Source organism: Callorhinus ursinus, unplaced genomic scaffold (genome assembly GCF_003265705.2).
Source record: "Callorhinus ursinus isolate GAN/ISIS: 27379988/994484 unplaced genomic scaffold, GSC_fseal_2.0 scaffold4, whole genome shotgun sequence".
In the NCBI taxonomy this organism is placed as follows: domain Eukaryota; kingdom Metazoa; phylum Chordata; class Mammalia; order Carnivora; family Otariidae; genus Callorhinus; species Callorhinus ursinus.
This window is the reverse complement of record NW_027397066.1, coordinates 62,959,255-62,980,985: the sequence shown is the minus strand read 5'-3', so window position 1 is coordinate 62,980,985 and position 21,731 is coordinate 62,959,255. Positions and strand designations below refer to the sequence as shown.

General features: G+C 43.9%; 1 protein-coding gene across 3 annotated transcripts in view; it reads right to left on the bottom strand.

The window, feature by feature from the left end:
- Positions 1 to 7,843: 7,843 nt before the first annotated feature.
- Positions 7,844 to 21,731, bottom strand: part of FRAS1 (Fraser extracellular matrix complex subunit 1) — a 404,840-nt gene continuing 390,952 nt past the window's right edge. For 2 of the 3 annotated variants that reach the window (XM_025887777.2, XM_073891816.1), the window contains 4 exons: positions 17,409 to 17,575; positions 14,336 to 14,541; positions 12,993 to 13,139; positions 7,844 to 11,683 (listed from right to left, as the gene is read on the bottom strand). In XM_025887777.2, coding sequence (XP_025743562.1) covers positions 11,090 to 11,683; positions 12,993 to 13,139; positions 14,336 to 14,541; positions 17,409 to 17,575 — 1,114 coding nt within the window. In that variant the 3' untranslated portion in view covers positions 7,844 to 11,089. The remainder of the gene's footprint in view (positions 11,684 to 12,992; positions 13,140 to 14,335; positions 14,542 to 17,408; positions 17,576 to 21,731) is intronic. The other variant, XM_073891815.1, reaches the window with a different exon arrangement.

Genomic DNA, 21,731 nt, shown 5'->3' with positions numbered 1-21,731 from the left:
GGCTCCATCCCAGGACCCCGAGATCACGAACTGAGCTGAAGGCAGACGCCCAACTAACTGAGCCACCCAGGTGCCCCTATACTTGTTTCAAAATATCTATATAGCCATAAATGTTACATAATACTGTTTAGCAGGTTTTTAAACTTTACATAAATGATATCATGATGTATTTTCTTCCACTAGCTCTTTCTGTTCAGTGCTAGCCACTCTAGTAGCCACAGTCATTTTAACTGCTGCATTGTATTTTGTTTTATGACTACATCATGGTTTTTTCATCATTCTTCTGATGATGGACATTAATTACATTGTTTCAATATTTTTCTACTATAATTCTGCAATGAACATTATTGTACATAGTTTCTTGTTCACAGGCATGTGGGTTGATGACATTATCACTTGAAAATAAAGTAAGGAAAGAAAAAAGAGAAAACACTTGAATGCTTGGTACAGGGAGCAGGTGGTTACTAGGAGAAGTTATGAATAGACTTGCAGATTAGGTGACTTCATGGAGTATTTAAATGGAACAGTATTGTGAAAACTTTTGAGAGGATGGGCAAATGTATCAGCTACTGCCACCATCATGCTATATAACAAACCATCCTGAAATTCAGGGGCTTAAAAGAAGTCATTTATTCTCTCAGATCAGCAGGATGGCTGGGGTGGCTCCGCTTCATGCGTCCATTCTGAGTCCAGGCTAAAAGGGCAACGGCTACCTGGAGGAAACTCTTCTGGCGATGTCAGAGTGCAAGAGGGCACACTCAAATGCACAAGCACTTCTCAGGCCCTTGATTGCACCATGACTTCTAACATCCTATTGGACAAATAGGATTGCCAATCCTACTGAGGGGGATGAGTGGGTGGGCAGAGAATCGTCCTGAACAGTAACCTAACCCATCTTAGCAGTATACAGAGAGGTGTTGAGGGGGGTTGGGACCTCCCAACACGGCCAAACGTTGTCAATTGGAACAAGGACAACTAGAGAGGTTCCTACATCCAATATTCAGGTCTGGGGACAGGTAGGAATATTGAAGGTCTCAAAATCCCAAGGGAGTGTTAGCCATGGAAATAAGACCTCCCGAGGAAAAAGAGCTCAACCAATAAACCATTAAATATTATTTTGGTCTTTGAAACAACAAAATAATCAACAATTTGGCTTTTTTTTTTAAGCACCAGCTATATGCCAGGCACTGTTCTAAATGTGTTGTACACATCTTCTTATTTAACTTTCACCTCAACCAAATGAGGTAGGTCCTAGTACGTACTATTTCTGAGTTGCATAAACTGTACAGTGTAAGATCCTGGGCCAAGGTCACATAGCCAGTAAATCATGTACTTAAGATTCAAACCCAGTCAACCCGCTCCAAAGCTTATCTTAATCATGACAATGATAAATCTACACATAATGCCAAGAGGTTGACCCAAGGGGCTTCCGTGAGAACGAGGGGGAGGAGAAAGGACTAGCAGGTAATCTAGGTGAAGCCATTCTTTTATGTTCAAAATCTCCACAGTTAGTCACATTCTCTAACAACAGAAACTGCCATTATTCATGAACCCTTGTTAGCTCAGTAGACAGGGAAAGAAATATAGATTAATTGCCTTTTATGGGTCCCTCCCATTTCTGGAAGTAAATCATTCAACAAAAGAGACCCATGTGCAAACTGTTGGTTGGTATGCAACAGTAGGAGAGGGGCAGATGGTTTGGGTATTCTGACTTCTGTGGTTCAAAATTCTGTACCAAATTATGATGAACCTGTATGGTAGGCAAAATAATGGCCCAAAATAATGCCTGGAAACTTTAAATATGTTTTGTTACATGGCAAGGGAGAACTACGGTTGCAGATGGAATTAGGGTTGCTAATCAGCTGACCTTAATATAAAGAGATTATCCTGGAATATCTAGATGGGCCAAATATAATCACAAGGGTCCTTATATGGGGAAGAGGGAAGCAGAGGCTGAGCAGAGAGATGGCTCAACTGGTCATCGGGTCATCGCTGGCTTTGAAGACAGAAGGGGGTAATAATCCAAGGAATGCAGGGGGCCTCTAGAAAGTGGATAAGGCCAGGAAATGGATTCTCCCTTGAAGCCTCTAGACAGGATGCAGCCTGCCAACACTGCGATTTTAGCCTAGTGAGACCCATTTTGGACTTCTGACTGTAGAACTGTAATAAACTTGTGTCATTTTAAGCCACTAAGTTTATGGTAATGTTATGGCAGCAGTAGGAAGTAAATTCAGCACTCCTGTGGGCATGACCTCCACTGGGTGCCCTTTGCTTCTACCCTCCAAGCAGTGCAGGTAGATCCTCAAATCAGAGCCAAACAGTAATAGAATAAATCTGGTCATTGCTAAAAAATTTAAAAGAGAAAAGGAATAGTTGAACTTCCGCAGTTAATAAAACTGTCTTAAGATGGTTACATGGTTAAGTTTTTTTTTTTTTTTTTTATTTTAAAAAGCTGTCTATCAAAGTCTTGGCTCTTAACCAACCCCCCCAACCTCATCCCTTCCACTCACTGCTGCCCTCTTCAGGTAAGCACTTTCTTTCTTTAGTTTCTTTTATATTCTTTCATTGTTCTTTTTTTTTAAATAAAATCAAGCCAAAGAAATACACATTGTTATTTCTTCTCTTTATTACACAAAGGCAGTATATTTTTATAGTTTTGTACCTTACTTGTCTCAATTAATTCATTGCTTTTTGATCAAAACAGAGGTGTGGATTTATTTTACTTAAAATTCATTGGCAAATATTTATTGACTGCACACTACCTGTAAGGCATTGGTAAGTATTTCTCGACTGCACACTACCTGTAAAGCATAACACTACCTGTTAGGTGCTATGGAAGATTAAAAGGAAATAATGTGACATAGTTCAGTTATCAATGAGTTTATAATCTGAGGTCAGGACCAACTCCTGGGAAGCTAAAGTCAGTAATTCAAGATGATTTATAATTTGTTACATATAATGTTAAATTCTGGGGGAAAGGACTTGTGGCTTTAGAAGAAAAGGGACACTAAAAGTTTGGGACAGTCAGGGAAGCAGGCAATGCAATCCGAATGATTTTAACATGATCCTTTGAAAGAAATCTTACTTTCTTTTTCATTTGAAATTAGTGTGCCCCATATTTCTCAATCACAGCCTTACGGCCATTGCTATTATCCTGAGAAAAATTTTAGTGACAATATTAACTTGAAGAAAAGGATTAGAACTAATCACTTGTCATTTAGATGCCGGCAAACTTTTGGTTTGGTTTATCTACAGTGACTTAAATGGTCAGAATGCCTTTTTTCTAATCTTTCAGCAGGCTGATATGGGTTGCCCTTTAAACAATACAGGGGCTACTGGGGCTCAGGAAGATCTCAAGCAGTGGTTCTCTGGTCTGGGACATGGGAACGCGTTAGAAGTGCAAATTCCCTCAGACCTACCCCAGACCTACTGCTTTAATAAGCCCTGCAGGTGATTCTGATGCAGCCGAGAGCTTGAGGAGCACTGGTTTAAGAGGACATCCTTCCTTAAATGGAAGAGGAGCTGCATTGGGACAAACAGAGAAACAGCCTTGCTTAAGGAGCCGGTGCATGGGGAGCCCACCAGATTCACAAATCTAAAGTGATGATGAGCTTTCTTCCGAGAGAGATGTGACGGTGTTCTGCCTTCCATTCTGCATTGTAACTCCTGACTCCCATTCAGAAGTTGCCATGATATAAACTATTAAGTACCATCTCCTCCTGGAAAATTCTGGGATTAGCATAGTGGCAGGAGGCGGATATTTATTGAGAACCTATCATTTATGCCAGACATTGAGCAATGCCTTTGCAGAGACGGGCTTATTTCACACTTACTAGCCAGTTTCGATTCAATGTGATTAGCTCTATTTCGCAAATACAGAGACAGGCTCAGAGGGCTTGGGGAACGTGCACAGGTTGTGTTCCGCGCAACCAGGAAGTAATAGGGCTGGATTTACATCCAGAAGGAAACGAGCAACAGGTGGTGGTAATGTAGGATTTATTTGAATTGTTTCAGGTTCAGAGTTTAACCTCTTTGGTTTCAGGATGGCAACTTTAAAACAAAATACACTCTAACCATTTTTTTTTAAAGATTTTATTTATTTATTTGACAGAGAGACACAGTGAGAGCAGGAACACAAGCAGGGGGAGTGGGAGAGGGAGAAGCAGGCTTCCCGCTGAGCAGGGAGCCCGATGTGGGACTCGATCCCAGGACCCTGGGATCATGACCTGAGCCGAAGGCAGCCGCTTAACCGCCTGAGCCACCCAGGCGCCCCTAACCATTTTTTGAATTGTTTTCATTGTAACAACTGCCCAGTTACCATCTTTTAGACTAGAATCGTGCTATGGCATGATTATAAAACTAATATTTTTTTTCCTCAAAGGATGAATTTTCTCAGAAGGAAATGTTGGATGATAATAATGATAAATATTAGGATCTCAGAAACCAGGTTTGTAGTCATTCAGAAAAAGAATGCAGAAAAGATTATTTGATGACATTTTCACCATTCTCAATACATAGAACTACTTTATAGTTTTAGAAGAAGCTAATTTTTCCTATATCATCTTGTCCCTCTCCTGTTTAAATAGAACAATTTGTGAGTCAAATATAAGATTTTACATCAAAGTTATTGAGGTATATTCAAAATACATGCAGAATGGGAAGCAAAAACTAATAAAAGCAGATTTAATTGACTGAGTGGTTGCAGATACTAAATGTTGCTCTTACATGGTGTGCTGAGGCTGGCTTGACATGCAAAAGTGAATCGCTACATTTTTAGGAATTTTGCAAGCAAACACAGCCATTACTAAACATTGTATTAAATAAACACAATCATGGGGCAACTGGGGGGTTCAGTCGTTAAGCGTCTGCCTTCAGCTCAGGTCATGATCCCAGGGTCCTGGGATCGAGCCCCACATTGAGCCCCATATCAGGCTCCCTGCTTGGTGAGAAGCCTGCTTCTCCCTCTCCCTCTGCTTGTGCTGTCAGATAAATAAATAAAATCTTTAAAAATAAATAAACACAATCAAATAAATTATATTAAAAACGAAGACATCCAAACTTCCTAATTATTTTACATTTTACTATTCTTGATCCTCTTGAAGCTATTTATGTCTAGTATATCTGTGGAGTAGAAATGCTGTATAAAGTTGTGTTCCTGTGCATCTCTCCCCAATTCCAACCTTGAAGGAAATTGTGGTGGTAGGTTGATTGCCCTTGGTGGGGCGTACACAACAGAAAAACCAGCAAATGCTACAAATCAGGCCTCTCCTGACTCCAAACGCTGGTGTGAAACATTTATCAGCATGCTGCTGATAACAATAGACAAATTTAAAATAAAGACACGATCTGAGTTCAAGTGTTTGTCTTTGATATGTATCTGAAAACTATAGCCAAAATGGCACTGAATTTAAGGACTATATAAGAGTTCTGGCAGAAGAGAAATAGCATACTCAAAGGGTTTAAAGAAAGAGTTTTAAAAAGGGACTATTTACAGGGATGCCTGGGTGGCTCAGTTGGTAAGCCTCTGATTTCGGCTCAGGTCATGATCTCAGGGTCCTGGGATCAAGCCCTATGTCAGGCTCCCAGCTCAGCGGGGAGTCTGCTTCTCCCTCTGCCTCTGCCCGCCCCCCACTCATGCTCTCTCTCTCTCTGAAATAAAAAAAATTTCTCTGAAATAAATAAAACCTTAAAAAAAATAAAAAGGGACTATTTACAGAGGGTAGGCAGGGTTAAGTTAAAGGAATCCACACTGATGGTGAAGCCCCTAGGGCTAGGAACAGGATGAAATCATTACTACTTTTATACTTGTAGGGCAAGGGAGGGATGCTGTTAGAACTTTTTGAGAACTGGACTGTGGAAGAGGGGCTGTGGCTCTGGAGGGAACCAACCAGGACCACACACGGAGCAAGGCAGTGGAGAGAAGGGGGGAGGGATAGGGGTAGACACACCTTAACTTCTACCAGTGTCTCCATTTGGCCAATCTCAACCAGAAGCCAAGGGCAAGGGAGCCTTGGAGAATCATTTCTGGAAAGTCGGTTTCCTAAAGCACAAACAGGGCAGAGGCTCAGTGTGGAGAGAGAATAAGCAGCAAAGGGACTTTTGGGAGTCACTAGTACTGACCATTGGTTCATTCCGGACACATTCCTTAGTGAGGGATATTTAAGGGAGACATATTGGAACTGGTTTTTAACAATTTATGAACATTCTCCCAGAGAGTGGGATTCTAGTAAACTTTCATAACTAACTGGTCTTGGAACTTGGTGGCCTTAAACCAAAATGAGTCAGGGGTAAAACTGCTAGCTTTTCTGTTCGTTTGTTTTAGAGAAAGTTGCAGGGTGGGTCTATTTTATTGTATAAGTCAAGTGACCACAGTTTTCCTGACAAGCGTTAAATCCAGGTTATAGGAGCTTTGGACCATTTTTAAACACCACTTTGTGCCCATGAAGGCCTTCTGGCCAAGACTTGGAAATCCTGGTTTTCATCTGGAACTTGCAAAGAAAATCAGCCAGGACAATGACCTATGACTATGTCCTAGGGCTGTCATGAGGACCGCATGAGGCAGAAAACATAAAGGAGTCATTGCTCTTGATTGCCTGACGTGCCTGATGTATTACTTGGGAGCGTCCTGGACTAGTAGCTACTCTCGGGACACCATTCTAAAGGACTCCTAGTTAGACTTCTCCCAGGCTCATTTGGGGCCAGAATCCATTATGCGATCATGGCATTTTAATATTAGGCTGAGACATATAAAACAACTGATACTGGACTATTTTTAACCAACAAAGTCAACAATTATATGGCGCTGAACCTGGTGAGATATTCTCAGTATCATCTCCTCTCCTGTTCCCGCAACGTCTCTTCAAAACCTTCGTCGGTGAGGTGTTGCAAAATCTCAGTGAGAACTCATTTTCTGCCACTCACCCCCAAGTTTTCTAAATTTCATGCCTATGAAATTTCAGGTCTCAGGAAACTTTTTCATAGGCAATCCTAATGATTCAGAGATTGGCTCCTGATACAGCTTCTCTAGGAGCCAGAGAGAGATGTGTTCTGGGGCTTAGAGCTCCGCTGTTGGGCAAGGGACAATCACAGGAAACCGCAAGGAAGTGAAGTTTACACCAAGTCCCAGTAGTATCTACGGAAATCCCAAGCAGGGTTGTGGCCTCCTTTCCCCCAGATTTTATGAAAACATGCTTTCTCAAGTCTTGCTGAGTTTGCAAATGTGCCATGAAAAGGTGCCAACAGATCTCAGCTGGTCAATGTCGCTGGCAGTATTTTTGCTTTTGTTTTTGTTTTTGTTTTAATATATCAAGCAGCTCCCCGGGGGGGACAGGCACCCATGGCCAGGCTCACAGAACGCCGAGACTTTGGGGCTCAGTTGCTTTCTGACTGTGCCATTGCCCCTTCACACGCCAATCAACTTATTTGAGCCTTGGTCGTCTCTCCAGGGTGAGTTAGGGACACTTCATAAATTTTTGTGAGTGCATAAAAGAACCTAGCCATTTTCACACTATATCAAGGATCCCAAGAGGGTTTGATGGTAATAAATACAGCATAAATAATCATCTTATTGTATCACGCATGGAGATTTGAATTATTCCTCTTCATACTGGGGTTTCAACTACTTGCGGAAGATGAGCTAAGATGATCTGGGGCTGTGTAATTTCTTATTCATCTGGCTCATAGCTCGGTCCATGTGTGCCTGTCTTAGATTCAACCCCTTCAGGCAGGTTTTCTCCAAAGAACTTTGCCTCAGTTTTCAGAATGATTTTGCCATCTCAAAGGTGATGTCTTATGTTAATGAGAGGAGTAATCTAAAAAGAATATGACCAAAAAAAATGCAACCAGACTGTCATTTATTAATACAAATTTATATAGTGGCATATGTTATTGGAGAAATCAGAAATTCATAACACACAAATTGGTATTAGAAATACAAAGATTATTTGAGTCAAGAAATCAGGTTGACAGCACCACAAATGTTTCACTCAGTCTGAGCATGTGTGTCCTATCCAAGAACAATGAACACCTACAGGACACTGAAACTAAATGTCCTAAGACTGTGCAAACACATTCCAACACGACTTCCACATCCAGGCGCGGGTCTGCAGGCGGCCTCCAGGAGGCCCGGGGACCATAATAGGACAGCGAGGCAGAAAAAAGTCGCAGACTCCTCGCTTTCAAACTTCACAGCCAGTGGGGGAGAGCAAATAGCAACCCCGTAGGGCTTCTTGTTCCTCCTGACCTAATGACATGGTATAGAAGATTAGTAAAACACACACAAGGCATTAGTGAGCAAGTTAGAGAAATTGAAAAGGAGGGCTTTGACTGAAATATAATCCTGCAGCGGTCACCAAATTATTGGATTCCTGCTATGAAACAGAAAACATAAACAAAATGAGAAACTGTATCAAAGGAGTAAATCTCAGCTCCCCCCCGCAACACTTCCTATTTAATAAGTGTGCATCCACTGAAGAAGTACCAGCATTCGAAAAAGTATACGTAGTCGGGGAGAAGAGCAGGAAGGGAGGGAGGTGGGAAGAGTCCCAGGCTTTCCTCTCACACAGAGAGCTCTTGGTCTCATGGTCCTCCCCAGATGCTGTCCTTGTCGCTCAAGACCACGTACATGGAAGCTGCTGAGAGCACTCGGAGGTCTCGGTCTCCATCTCTTCCTGCATTAGCTTCACTCTGCGCATGCATGCCTTCACTCTCCCCATGCATGTGTCCTCCTTGGCAGGAGTGGAAGGGATATGCACGAAGAATTATTTGAGCAAAGGCAACGGTGCCGCTTTAGTGTGGAAGTGTTCTGGCAAGTGGGAACAGGGATAAAGAACGGGCCCAATCAAAAGTTGCTCCACAAATGATAGGCTTCCTGTCCTCGCAGAATTAGCATTAACCTGCCAGGTTGTTCTGGAGGAGATTCCACACCGGGCTGATGAGCTCTCCAGCCACGAGACACAATTCTGGATGCTCCCGAGGCTGACACAGAAGTTCTGCCCCACACCGCCCAAGCTGGTCTCAAGGAGCACGTGCCCAGTCAGGAGTTTCGGGTTCTGGGCTCACCCCATTCCAGCCTCTCCTGAAAACTTCACTCACCTCAGAATGCTAAGTCAGACTTTCCTCTAAATGTCCTGCTCTGGAGGCTGATTCACAGTTTCAACTTCTGGCTAATATGTTCTTTTGATTTTTTTCTGTTCAGTCGTCCTAAGACCACTGCTAGATTCATGCCTATGTCACATGGTGCTTCGTCGTTCCAATGAGGTTAGTTATAATCCAAGCAGAAGAGGCAGTTTTGTTTTTGTTTTTTCCTATCTGGCCATGCGATCTTGCCACCAATGTCTCTCACCTCCCCTTCCTGAATTGATTCCTCTACCATTCAACCATGCCACCATTCACTTGTTTACCTAACAAATATTTCTGGAGTGCTCATTCTGTGCAAGGCACTGCTGAGGAACCAAAGGCACGGTTCACAAGATCCTCTTCTCAAGAGCTTGGCATCTGGTAGAGATGCTGAAAACCATTCATGGCTCACTCTTTCTAGCGTTCTAGAACCAAGGTGTTTGCAGAGTGGGATGTCCTCACAAGGCCTGGGTCATTCTACTACGACGACACAGTGTGCCGTTCTGATGTTGGCTCGGTGGCTGCGGTGCGCCGTACGGCAGGAGGAGAACATGTCTTTCACTCCTCGGTGATGAAATTGTGCCTGCATTTCAAAACAACACGACACGCATGCTTGTATTTTTGCCACTCAGGCAAAAAACGAAAAAGAAACACAAAAGCAAGCTGTGTGCACACTTTGTACAAAATCCCGAAGCTGCTATTCGAACACTGAATCATTTTAAAAGCCACGTGCTTATGGCCTTGTCACGTGCTGATGTGGTAAAAATAAATGCCTGAGCTACCAGAAAAGAACCCCCCGGAAAGAGAAATCCCTGAAAACCTGTCCTGGGATCGGCGCCTTCATCTGCTGTGAGCGTTGACACTTTATCTGTTGTGAGTACTAGTTGGCATCTCTTAACTCAGATTTCACTCTGAGCGGGGCTTTCTCCTAATGGGCTTTATTCAAATGAATCCCTTGCTTTTCTGAAACGCTAGCAAAATACAAAACTCGCAGCTAGCAAAGTATGCAGGTTTGGCCTGGGCAAAGCCTGGGGTGGCAGGAAAGCGTGGTGGGTTTTGTAAGCATGCACGGCCGCGTGGAATTAAAAGGCCAGGTGCGCTGACCTTGTTCTGCAGCATTCTCTGTCAGGGAGGATGTCCTGACATGTCCTTGGTGCAGTGTAAACCAGTGGGGCACAAGGACATCCCCCTGGGCCTAGGGGGCCATGCATCACTAATAGGGTCAGGCCCCTCCTCTCTCTGTCTGCCCTTCTGTGGGGCGGCGGGGGGGGGGGGGGCGGCGGTTTCCGCTGTGCCAGACTTCTGGTAGGGAGCTGTGCGATTTCTCCCGCAAGTCGTGGGACAAGGCTCTCATCTAGAGCACTTTGAAACCCCCAGGTGAAAGGCTCTGGGAATGCAAAGGACAGTTAGAGGCCATGGCGGGCAAGCTGTCAAGCAGATACAATGAGCAAATATACAGGCTGTGTCGATTAGCAGGATTTTGAATGGAATCGGAGCATCAGCCATCCAAGTTCTGCTGCCCAGAGGCCCAGGGAAAGCCCAAGTAGAAGAAAGCTGGAGGTGGGGGAGGAAACCAATGTCCCCCCAGCATCCCCTCCCACCCCCCGACCCAGAGACCTGCCAGTGCACCTTCCCCAGTCGGCTGAGCTCCATTAGCTCGCTGGAAAGTCTAAGCCCTGGCCAATACTGAAATACGTGCTTTCTAAGACCAGCCTTACAGAAGGAGCAGTCTGTACCTGCTGACACTATTCAAGAGCTCTCCCGAAAGCCCTCTGCTCCAGAACTCTGGGGTCTCAGTGGTTCTTTGTTTAATGAGGTAGCTCAGTTGTGAGTTGATGTGTGTGATGTGTGCCTTCCACCACTCAAAGCTATAGTTTTCCCTTTTTAAACTGCAAGATTATAAAAATACCAGTATTTGACCCCTGTCTTTATAAAAATGATTTTAGAAAAAAACACACACAGGTCTCCTCCGTTACACTTCCGTTCCATCATGTAAGTTGTTGTGAACTCTGACTTCCAGATTCAGTTTTTTCACCTTAGCCCCTCTGAAGGCATAAGACCCCTCGGCGTCACTCAGGACGTTGACGTTCCGCACAGTGCAGTAGTGTCTGTTCAAGTTCTTCTCCACCCTGTCTGGGCTCCTCTTGGACACATCCACCTTGGTGTTCAGAGGGTATTCCTCCAGAATGTCCTCTGTGGGCGGTTTCTTCCTCTGCTTCTGGCATTTCCTGGCGAGGAAACAAGCCACCAAAAGCCCCAGAAGCAGGAGCATGACAGCAGCGAGGGCACTGCCGATAGACGCCCCAGTCTGGGAGAGAGAAGCGGCCACCATGGGCTCTTGCACGTCGAGATTCAGGGACTTCATGTTGGTGCCATTCTTGACTTGGTCCCCTTCATTGTCATAGATGAGGGAATCGTCAAGGGTCAGACGGCCAGTGGGGTCCACCAGGTCCCTTCGGTGGCGCCTCAGAGGCGCCGTGATAGAGCGCTGGACCCGGGGCCCTGAGATGGTGTCAGGGCCAATGATGTAGATCACCTGCAGGTACCACTGGTGTCCTGCTTCCACCTGCGGGAGGAGGGAGACAGAGAGACAAAGCACGCATGTCACTGTGGCCCACAGACCACTTCTTCGTGAGGGAAACGGAATGACCGTGAGCCTTGATAAATGGTCTCCATGAAAGCGTTAGCAGTGGTTGGTGCCTACGAGTCAAGAATTGAACCAAATATAGGTTTTATTTCATTTCCAAATTAGGGTCATCTTGGGCCAGCTACTCACACTCTTTTCTGTTTTCCTACCTGTGTATGGAAGAGCCCTACGAATTTATCTTTCATCTTTTCTTTAGCTAAGTAAATACTCAGGATTGTCAGTCTTTATTGATAGCAGTGAAGTATTAATAATCATGTTTATTCCCAGTGACCTTCAATTGTTTGTTATGCTAACTTACTATTATTGATGAGCTTCAGCTAGAGTCATTCAACAAATATCCACTAAACACCTACTCTGTGCATAATATGCAGATACATGACAAAAATTTCCTAAATCTGAACACTTCCTGGATCATCCCCTGAGCGGTTAAGTCATCAAGTATTTTATTGCCATTTCCCGTGCCCCCATGGAAACCCTCCATGGTTTTGAACTAACTTCTGAGCAATGGCGACAGTTCTGAAATCCAAGGTCATGGATTACTACTTGAAGACAGGAAGAAGTGGAATTTGATTTTGGAAGTTCATATTTACTACAGGACTTAAGAGTATTTTTGCTCATCAAATACTAGTAATTCTTGGCATTCTAAATTGCTGTACTGTATTTATGACTTTGTTAAATGTTTTCCACATGCCTGTGAAAATCAGCTGGTGTAGCATAGAGCCAAAAAGGCAGGCAATACAAAAGAGTTCAGGAAAATCCAGAGTACCATATGCACCCCTGACTCACACTATGACAAGTGACTATAAGCAAATTAAAGAACTTTATTATTGCTGTGGTCTAACGGGATGGGTGGTGAAAATTTGGGGTGAATGGGGCACCTGGGAGGTGCAGTCAGTTAAGCATCTGACTCTTGGTTTCTGCTCAGGTCAGGATCTCAGGGTTGTGAGATCGAGCCCTGCATCTGGCTCCGTGCTCAGCAGGGAAGTCTGACTGAGATTCTCTCTGCCCCTCCCCCTGCTCATGCTCTCTCTCTGTCTCTCTCTAAAATAAATAAATAAAATCTTTAAAAAAAATGGGGGTGAATGATAAGCTTAACACCAATAAAAAAGACCCTCCAGCAAGAATGCTATAAAAAGAGACTGACAGCCCACAGATAATGTCATCTTCCTTTTTGTAACTTTTTAAAGTGGCCTTGGTCCTATGCTTCTACTCTTTCCACCACACTCACCTTATAGAGTGCGTCTACTTTCAGGGTAAATCCATCCACACCTGGCATGCTACTGACCACATGGAAATCAGGCAACTCGGAAGCAAAGTGGGCCTCAAAGGGCACATCATGGAAGTACTTATCAGTTACTTCGGGCTGACTGCGGTCCTAGAATTTCAGAAAAAGAAACGAAAGGTTTAGAAAAATAGAACCACTGACCCGGCAGGTGGCAGTCACTGGGAGGAGAAAGGTACTCTCCACTCCTGCCTTGGGTTGGGTCAGGAGAGTGCGTGCTGTGAAAGCCCTTTCCTTAAGTCACCCACTGCCTCTGGGCACCCACTGCTCTCTTCAAGGAAGGACACTTGGTGGATTCTGTGATCTCAAAGCTCAAAGAGTGGGGTAGCCTAGACAAATAATTCTCAAGCCATTTGGTCTCAGGACCCCTTACTTACACACTTAAAAATCAAGGACCCCAAAAGTCTTATGTTTACATGATTTATAACTATCAAGATTTACTCTATTTAAACTAACACTGAAAAATTAGAAAATACTCATTTTATAATTCATTTTAAAGTGGCAATGAAAAACCCACTGCATGTTAACATAAGTAACATTTTTTTAGAGAAAATACCTATATTCACCCCCAGCTCCTCAAAGAGAGCTGGCATTGTTTTACATTTTTGCAAATCCCTGCAAAGAACTAGATTCTCATAACTTCTATATTGCCTCAGTTGCGATATGTTAGTTTGGCTGAAGTATATGAAGAAAATCTGGCCTCACACAGATGTGTAGTTGAAAAAGGGAGAAATGGTTTCATACCTTTTTCGATTATCTGAAAAATATAGTTTTTCAAAGAGAAAAGAGAATAGGCTATTCTCTTCTCTTTGATACTGAATCAAATTCGATAAGTGGTATTTTTGAAAGATTAATTACAATGTGGAATTTGAAACCATATCAATAAACCTTTCATACCTTCTACACTCATGAGGGAATTAGTGTGGGGGGGAAAAAAAAAGCAAGCATCATTATATTATTATGAAAGTGGTTTTGACCTTGTGGACTCCCTGAAAGAGAATCGGGGATATGCGGGGTCCATACTCTGAGAAAACACTGGTTCATACTCAGGGAAACACTGGCCTCAACTTTCCTTTTCCCGGGACGTTAATAACAGCTTGTCTTGTTACCCACTGTAACCATCACATTTGGCAATATGTGCTAGCATTTAGCTGATTAGAGAGAAACAACAAGAGCAATACGGATAGAGAGAATACCGTCAAGAGTGGGGTTCCGTCTGCTTGAGGCGGAATTCATAGCTAAGGAAATCAACTTGGGTGTCAGTTGTTTAACACTAACAGTTAGCATACCAGCAGCAGAAATCTGTGTTTTAGGTGTTTGTTTGGCTGAATGCATCCATACTGCGGCCCTTCATTGTAAATTGTCCCCGTGGGATCAAAGAAAGGCACATAGCCATCCTTGCCAGTACAAAGATAGACTTTCTCCAGCTGGAGTTTGTAAGCAGAATTAAGGTTTTGTTCTGGATTCCAAAGTACTCGGCCATAAAGGATTTGACCTGGAAAGATTGAGAGGCATTAATTAGGTCAGACTTTAAGATTAAAGAGAAAGAAATATCAAGGGGGGAAAGGATTTAACACACTCCCTTAGAGTCAAAAGTACCTCCCTATGAAGAGCTCTATGATTCCATGTGCCCTTAAAATACTCATTCATTCATTTATAGTTTCTTTTATTCCATAAACATTAATTAAGCATTTAAGGTATGCCAAGGACTCTGTTGTGCACAGGGGACACAAAGGTGAGTGAGATGCAGCTGAGAGGACAGAAATAAAACCTAACCAATTGCTAAAAATAACATTGCTAACATTTATCAAACTCATACTATTTGGTAGGTACTGTACTAAGTTCTCCCCATGTAAGAATTCACGTAGTGCTCATGATTTTATACATGAGAAGTTGAGGCGCTGAGTGGTTAAGTGACTTGTTGAAGGTCACAAAGCTAGGAAGTAGTGGTGGTGGGATTCAAAGTCAAGGGACTTGGGCTCCTAAACCCACCCTTATCACAACACGATACCGTTAGGAACCACAATAGAGGAAGGTACATAATGTTACATGAGCACATAGCTGAGCACAGAGATCTGCCTGGGGAGAGGTATGGAAAGGTTTAAAGAGGAGATAATGTTTGAGCAATACCCTAAAACATGAGTAGGCATTTGAGGTAGGAGACTGGGGAGAGCATTCTAGGCAAAAGAAAGTCCACGCACAAAATACTGTACGCTGGAAGGTGAGTCCTGGTGTGGCTACTGTCTCCTTAGTGTCTGCCATGGCACTTTCTTTACGTCTACGTCTACTTTCTCTCCTTATACTATCTTATTTATTCTTCCCAAGAGCCCAAGAGATAGGTTCAATTATTATCCTCATTTTAAATAACGTGTCCAAGGTTTCCTATCTGTGACACGGGAGGATGAGAAATTGAGCACAAATCTGTCATGCAGATCATTTGCTATGTGGCACTGAGTAGGTCAGTGTGACTAGAGAGGAGGAAGTTTAGAGGCTCTGGCAGGAGAGACCCCTGGGAAGACAGGTTAAGGGTGCTGGGGAGCCTGGACGTCGGCAAGAAATGGGGAACACTGGAAGCAGGGGTGTGACATCAACACACCGGGGCTTCAGAAACATGGAGAATGGAGGAAAGACAGAAAGCCTAGAGTCGCAGAGATTGGGTCAGGGGCTATGCTAATACTCTTGAGAGACAGGTATCTAAAATAGAGCTGTGAGGCATGGGATGAACTCAAGAAATGTCTGGGAGTCAGATTCTGCTGATCTTAATGATAGACAGGAGGCACAGGAGAAGAGGAGGAAGATCCTGAGGTTTTCGCCCGGGGCACCGGGAGTATGATGATGCAGCCAATGTGGCAGCGGATGTGGTAGGAGGGAGGTAAGTCCTATTCTAGATACTTCTGGGTGTCTGAAAGACATCCATTTGAAGCAGCTTGGTGGTTCCAGACCCACATGTGGAAATGTGGAAATGACGTTCGGAGAGATCAGGGTGAAGTCAACTCTTAAGGAACGGCTGTGGAGGAGTAGGAGAACAGGGAGTTCAGAGCAAAGGGATGCGCCAAGCCACAGGGATGACCAGAGGCTGCAGGGGAGTAAGACCAGAAGGAGTCACGCACAGAACCTGGGGATAATAACATGGATATAGCAGAGGATGAAGACCCAGAGCAGGAGAGTGACGAGTGGCCAGAGAAGCAAGACTGTGTCAGGTGAGGCTGGGGCAAAGGAAACCCAACAGGAAATAAAGTGTCAAAATCCATAAATTTGGTGTCGTTGACAAAAGAGAGTTCTAAGTTGTGCGTGGTGGGACAAACCCAGACTGTGACAGATGGACGGAGGTGAAGGGCCACAGAGACAGTGTGTGCTCACCGCTCACTCTTTGAAGAAGTTTCTCAGAGAAAAGAAAAGGAGAAAACAGACTGAAGTTTGAAGGGCAGTTAGGGCTGAGGGATGCTTTGCTTTTTCTGTTATGGGTAGGACCTGAGTGTGTTTTTAGGATGAGAGAAAAAGCTCAGATATGAGGAGAGGGTTAAAGTAAGAAAAAGGCAGAAGGGGCCATTGAGAGAACAAAGGCAGACAATTGGCTAATTCGTTTATTCAACCAATCAATGTTTATTAGGCACCTAGGCATGGTGGTCTGGTGTGCAAATTTGATATCTGGGTTTTGTGGAACTCATGGTCTAGTGGTAGAAAGAGGCAACAAGGAAAGAAATATGTAATATATATTATACAATATTAAAATTGTGAGAAGTACTATAAAAAATGAATAATGTTCTGTGAAAGTGAAAAATATGAAGGCCTATATTCAATTGTCTGGTGTGGTCAAGGAAAGCCTCTTTGAGGCGGTTAACAATTAAGTAGAGACCTGAAGAAGAAAGGGCTATCCTTTTGAAACGTGAAGGAAACCATGTCTGGGGTGAGGAGGGGGCAGAGGAACCATTTCTAGTAGAGAAAGCATGATGGAGAGTACACAGACATTTGGCAACCTTGAGGCTGGTAGGTAGTGAGGGTCATGTTGCAATCTCTCTCTGAGTAACTAAGAGATAAAGCAACTTATCCAAAGTCAGACAGCATGTTAGAATCTGGTTGGAAACCCTAGTCTTCTTACCACTCAGACCAGAGTTTTTCCAGAGTACCACACTGCCAATCGTTACAGTACCAAATATGTGATCTTATTTTGACACAACATGAAGGAAGGATATGGGTCTGTTCCTTGGACTAAATCTTGGCTATCCTAGAACCAAACCCAGGGGAATCTTCACTGGAGAGTTGCCCGAAAGCCAACGAGCAGAGATGCTAGTCCAAAGACCTGTTCTAAAGCATCTCAAGTCTAGCCACAGTCTCTTTCTGCAGGTGAAGGAAACAACTTACCTTTTGAGAAGGCCCCTTTGTAATCCATTTCTGCCAGTGACATATCAGATGTATTGGGATCCATTAGGAACACCTTCTCATTATTGCAGAGCTGAAATTCGGTATTGAGCGAATACACAACTGGTACAGGGCGGTTGGTCTGCTGGAATGCAATGGGGATCAGGAATCTAAATGCAGGAGAAACGAGAGCTCCTTGAGAGCAGGGTCCACTTTGCAAACTTCAGGCTGTCTTCCCTGCCCGCCCTTCTCAGGATTGTGAACTGTGCTTTGTGGCAGGTGCTAAATAATCACTGAAGAAAGAGATGTGGGTAGGAGAAATAATCTAATTCATCTTTAGTAGTCTTTTGTACTCTTTGCTTTTCCTAGCTCTTTCATTCTGAAGGTCCCCACGGTTGCTCTTTGATTGCTGAAGGGCTCACCGCCACAGTGCCCTGCCTAGACTTCTCCTTCCCAGATCTGCCTGCTCTGAAACTTTGACTCTTTCAACCTGATCCAAACATAATGTCCCACTCTTCAAGACATTGCCAAACAATACTCTCTTGCCTCACTCCTTACTTCAACCTCCCTGGCCTTCTCTCTTGGTCTTTTGAATCTGCTCTTTTCTTCCCAGCCTCTGGCACATAAGGACTCCTCCAGCCAGACTGGCCTTCTTTAGGTCTCTTGACATGTTCTCTATTCCATATTTCTACTGCCTTGGGACTCACTATTCCACAAATATTCACTGAGCTTTTATTATGTGATAGACATTGTTCTAGTAATGGGAATTCATCTGTGAGCAGAGCAGAAAAACATATGCCCTCAGGGACAATATGTTACCATAGGGAGTCGGTTAATAAATAAGTTCAAAAACGTATAGTACATGAGAAGGAAGCAGGTGATGAAGAAAAATATGAGGCAGAGAAAGGGAATGCTAGGAAGAGGTTCAGCTGGAAATTTTACATATGGCGGTCACAGAAGGCCTCAGGGAGAGGAAAACTAGGAGGTTGGAGCAACCCTTACCTGAGATGGGAAAACTGTGGGAGGACTAGATTTGGTGGAGGAAGAGGAGGGATTCAGCAACAGGCATGTTCAACTTGGGAGGCCTATAGGAGAGCCAGGTGGAGAGGCAGAGCAGTCAATCTGATGCACAAGTCTGGATGTGAGAGGTGAGCCCTGGCCTGAAGGTGCTCCTTTGTATTTAAAACATTGGGAACGAATGATGAGTGGGACCACCACATGAAAACAGAGACAGAATAGACGGTTCTGGCACGGCGCTTAGGGTGCTCCAAATTCAAAGGCAATGGAAAAGAAGAGGAACCAGCAGAGCAAACAGTGAGGGGAAAGCCAGTGGGCAGAATAAAAGCCTACAGAGCATGACACTGCAGCTGAGTGCAGAAAATGTTTCAAGGAGGGGACTGAACTGTTAACTGTTGTAAAGCCATCGCACAAAGAAAGATGAGACTCAAGCCCTGGTTCTAGTAAGACACAGTCATTGGTGACCTTGACAAGATCAAGCTGGGTGAAGGGATGAGAGCAGAAGCCTCACTGAAGTGGGCTCAAGAGATAATGGAAGGTGCTAAACTGGAAATTGCGAGTCCAGGCAACTCTTGAGGGACAACTTGAAGTACAAGGGGGAAAATGGGTGTGGAGGGAAAAATGGAGTCAAGAAAGGACTTTTTTTTTAAAGATGGGAGAAGTTACATGTTTTTAATGCTGATTGGAGTGATTCACAGAGAGAGGAGAATGGCTTATAAGATGCTCTTTTAAAGCCGGATGAGAGGATTTGGGTTTCAGCGCACACATGGGGCGGCTGGCTTGGAATAGGAGCTAGGACTGTTCCTTCATACGGTATGTGCAGATGCAGGGAGTGAGTAGCTATGATGGTAGGAGCTTGGGTGAGTTCTCTTCTGATTTCTTCTGTTTCCTCCATGAAATAGGACACAAGATAACCAGCTGAGGGTGAGGATGGGGGAGATACAGCAATCTGAGTGGGAAGGAATAAAATAGTTGAGAAGAGTGACAGAGTGAAGCCAGTGGTTAGGGAACTGTTTTTATTTTGTGCTGGGAAGCTCTGAGGGTTGACTTGAGATTAGTGATAATGAATCTGAAGTTTCCTGACTTTGACCTTGCTGGGCATTCTGCAGGAACACTCCTCTGTCTGCCTTTCTTTGCCTAGTTAACTCTTCTTTATCCTCCAGATCTCAACTCAAACACCACAGTGTCTAGGCAGTTCACCCTCTTTCTCCTCCCTTCCAGGCTAGGTCAAATCCCATATCATTTGTTCTCTCTCTCTCTCTCTCTCTCTCTCTCTCTTAATTTAATTAACTGAGAGCGAGAAGGAGAAAGAGTAGGGGGAGGGGCAGAGGGGGAGAGAGAGTCTTAAGCAGACATGGGGCTCGATCTCACAACCCTGAGATCATGACCTGAGCTGAAATCAAGAATCAGATGCTTAACCGACTGAGCCACCCAGGCGCCCCTTATCATTTGTTCTCATTACACTGTGCACTCTTCATTCACAGTACTTATCATGATTTGATATTTTATTTAAATACAGTGACTTTAAATGTAAATTGGGTCGAAGGCTGCTTCACCCATTACAGGTTCCATAGACTCACAGCCCATATCTATTTGCTCACTGTTTTATCTTCATTGCTGGCCAAGCTTCTGACACATACATTTGTTAAAAAATAATGCATGAGTGATAACTGCAGTGCTTTATACTTGCAACAGAGTCCTTCTGACCATTCCTTACTTTTAATTGAAAGTGCTTCAGTGGGGAGATTTGAGAGGATTGGGGTATAGGAGGAACTTGGAGCGTAGGAGCAACCCACACAAGCTAGGGCTGACCCTGCTTCGACAACTTTGATATAACCATTAGTGGCACCAAGAGCTCATTTAGCGGACTCAGCAAAACAGGTTTTTCTTGTTGATCCCAGTATTACCAGATTCCATGTAGTGTCTGACACCTAAGATATTCAATGAATATTTACTGATTAAATAGAACAAACAATGGACTAGAGATGATGATGATGATTTATAAGGTTGGAAGGTCTGACAGACTTCAAAAAACAGGCATTCTAGGAGACACAATTCTTTTTCCTTTTTAAAAGAATATCTCAACTGATTTTATTTTTTTTTTAAGATTTTATTTATTTATTTGACAGAGACAGAGATAGCGAGAGAGGGAACACAAGCAGGGGGAGTGGGAGAGGGAGAGCAGGCTTCCCGCCGAGCAGGGAGCCCGATGCGGGGCTCGATCCCAGGACTCTGGGATCATGACCTGAGCCGAAGGCAGATGCTTAACAACCGAGCCACCCAGGCGCCCCAGGAGACACAATTCTTTTGAATTAAGTCTGAATTCCCTGAGTCAGTCTTGATTTTATTTTTTGTGTTGCAGGTCTACCGCATCCCTAGGGAGCCATATAGATGATCATAAGCAGGGTTAGGCCCTACGGAAAGTCACCCTGGAAATAACAGGGACCCCACAAGTAACGATCTCCCTGATGTAAGGCAAAAACTTCCAACCCTAAAGCCTCAGTAAACTGACTCAACAACAGTCTTCCCTCTGCAGCCTCCCAGACCCACACAGCACCAGGGGTAGAGATGTGTTGGTGTCTTTTTGCTCCTTTTTGCCATTTTCGAATGGCAAAAGACTTAAAAAAAAAAAAAAAAAAAGGTCTGGCACCTACCCTGGAGAAACTCTTCTTACATATGTACGCTCAGAGACACATATAGTATTCTTCATAACAGAATGTGGAATTCTACGCCAAGCAGAATGGTCAAATAAATTGTGGAATACTCCCACAATGAATACCTTAAGGCAGTGAGGCACAAAGCACAGCTACATGAATCAACACAAATGTTGATACACTTATGAATCAAGAAGTGATTCAGTGAGCAAGAAAGAAAAGTTGCAGAGAGAATTTGTGCAGTATGACATTTTTATATCGCTCAAAAACATGCAAAACCATGCAGAAGTAAATACGAGGTAAACCATAAACCAAAACAAGGGATGATAAGTACCAATACCAGTCTAGTGGTTACACAGGTGGAAAGGTGGAAAAGACAGTGCAACTGGAGGGGTACTCAGGGTATAGGTACTGGGAATGTTCTAGTTCTTTTTCTTTTTTTTTTTTTTAAGATTTTGTTTATTTATTTGACAGAGAGATAGAGAGAGAACACAGGTAGGCAGAGCGGCAGGCAGAGGGAGAAGGCGAAGCAGGCTCTCTGCCGAGCAGGGAGCCCGATGAGGGGCTCGATCCCAGGACCCCAGAATCATGACCTGAGCCGAAGGCAGCCGCTTAACCGACTGAGCCACCCAGGTGCCCCGTAGTTTTTTTTTTT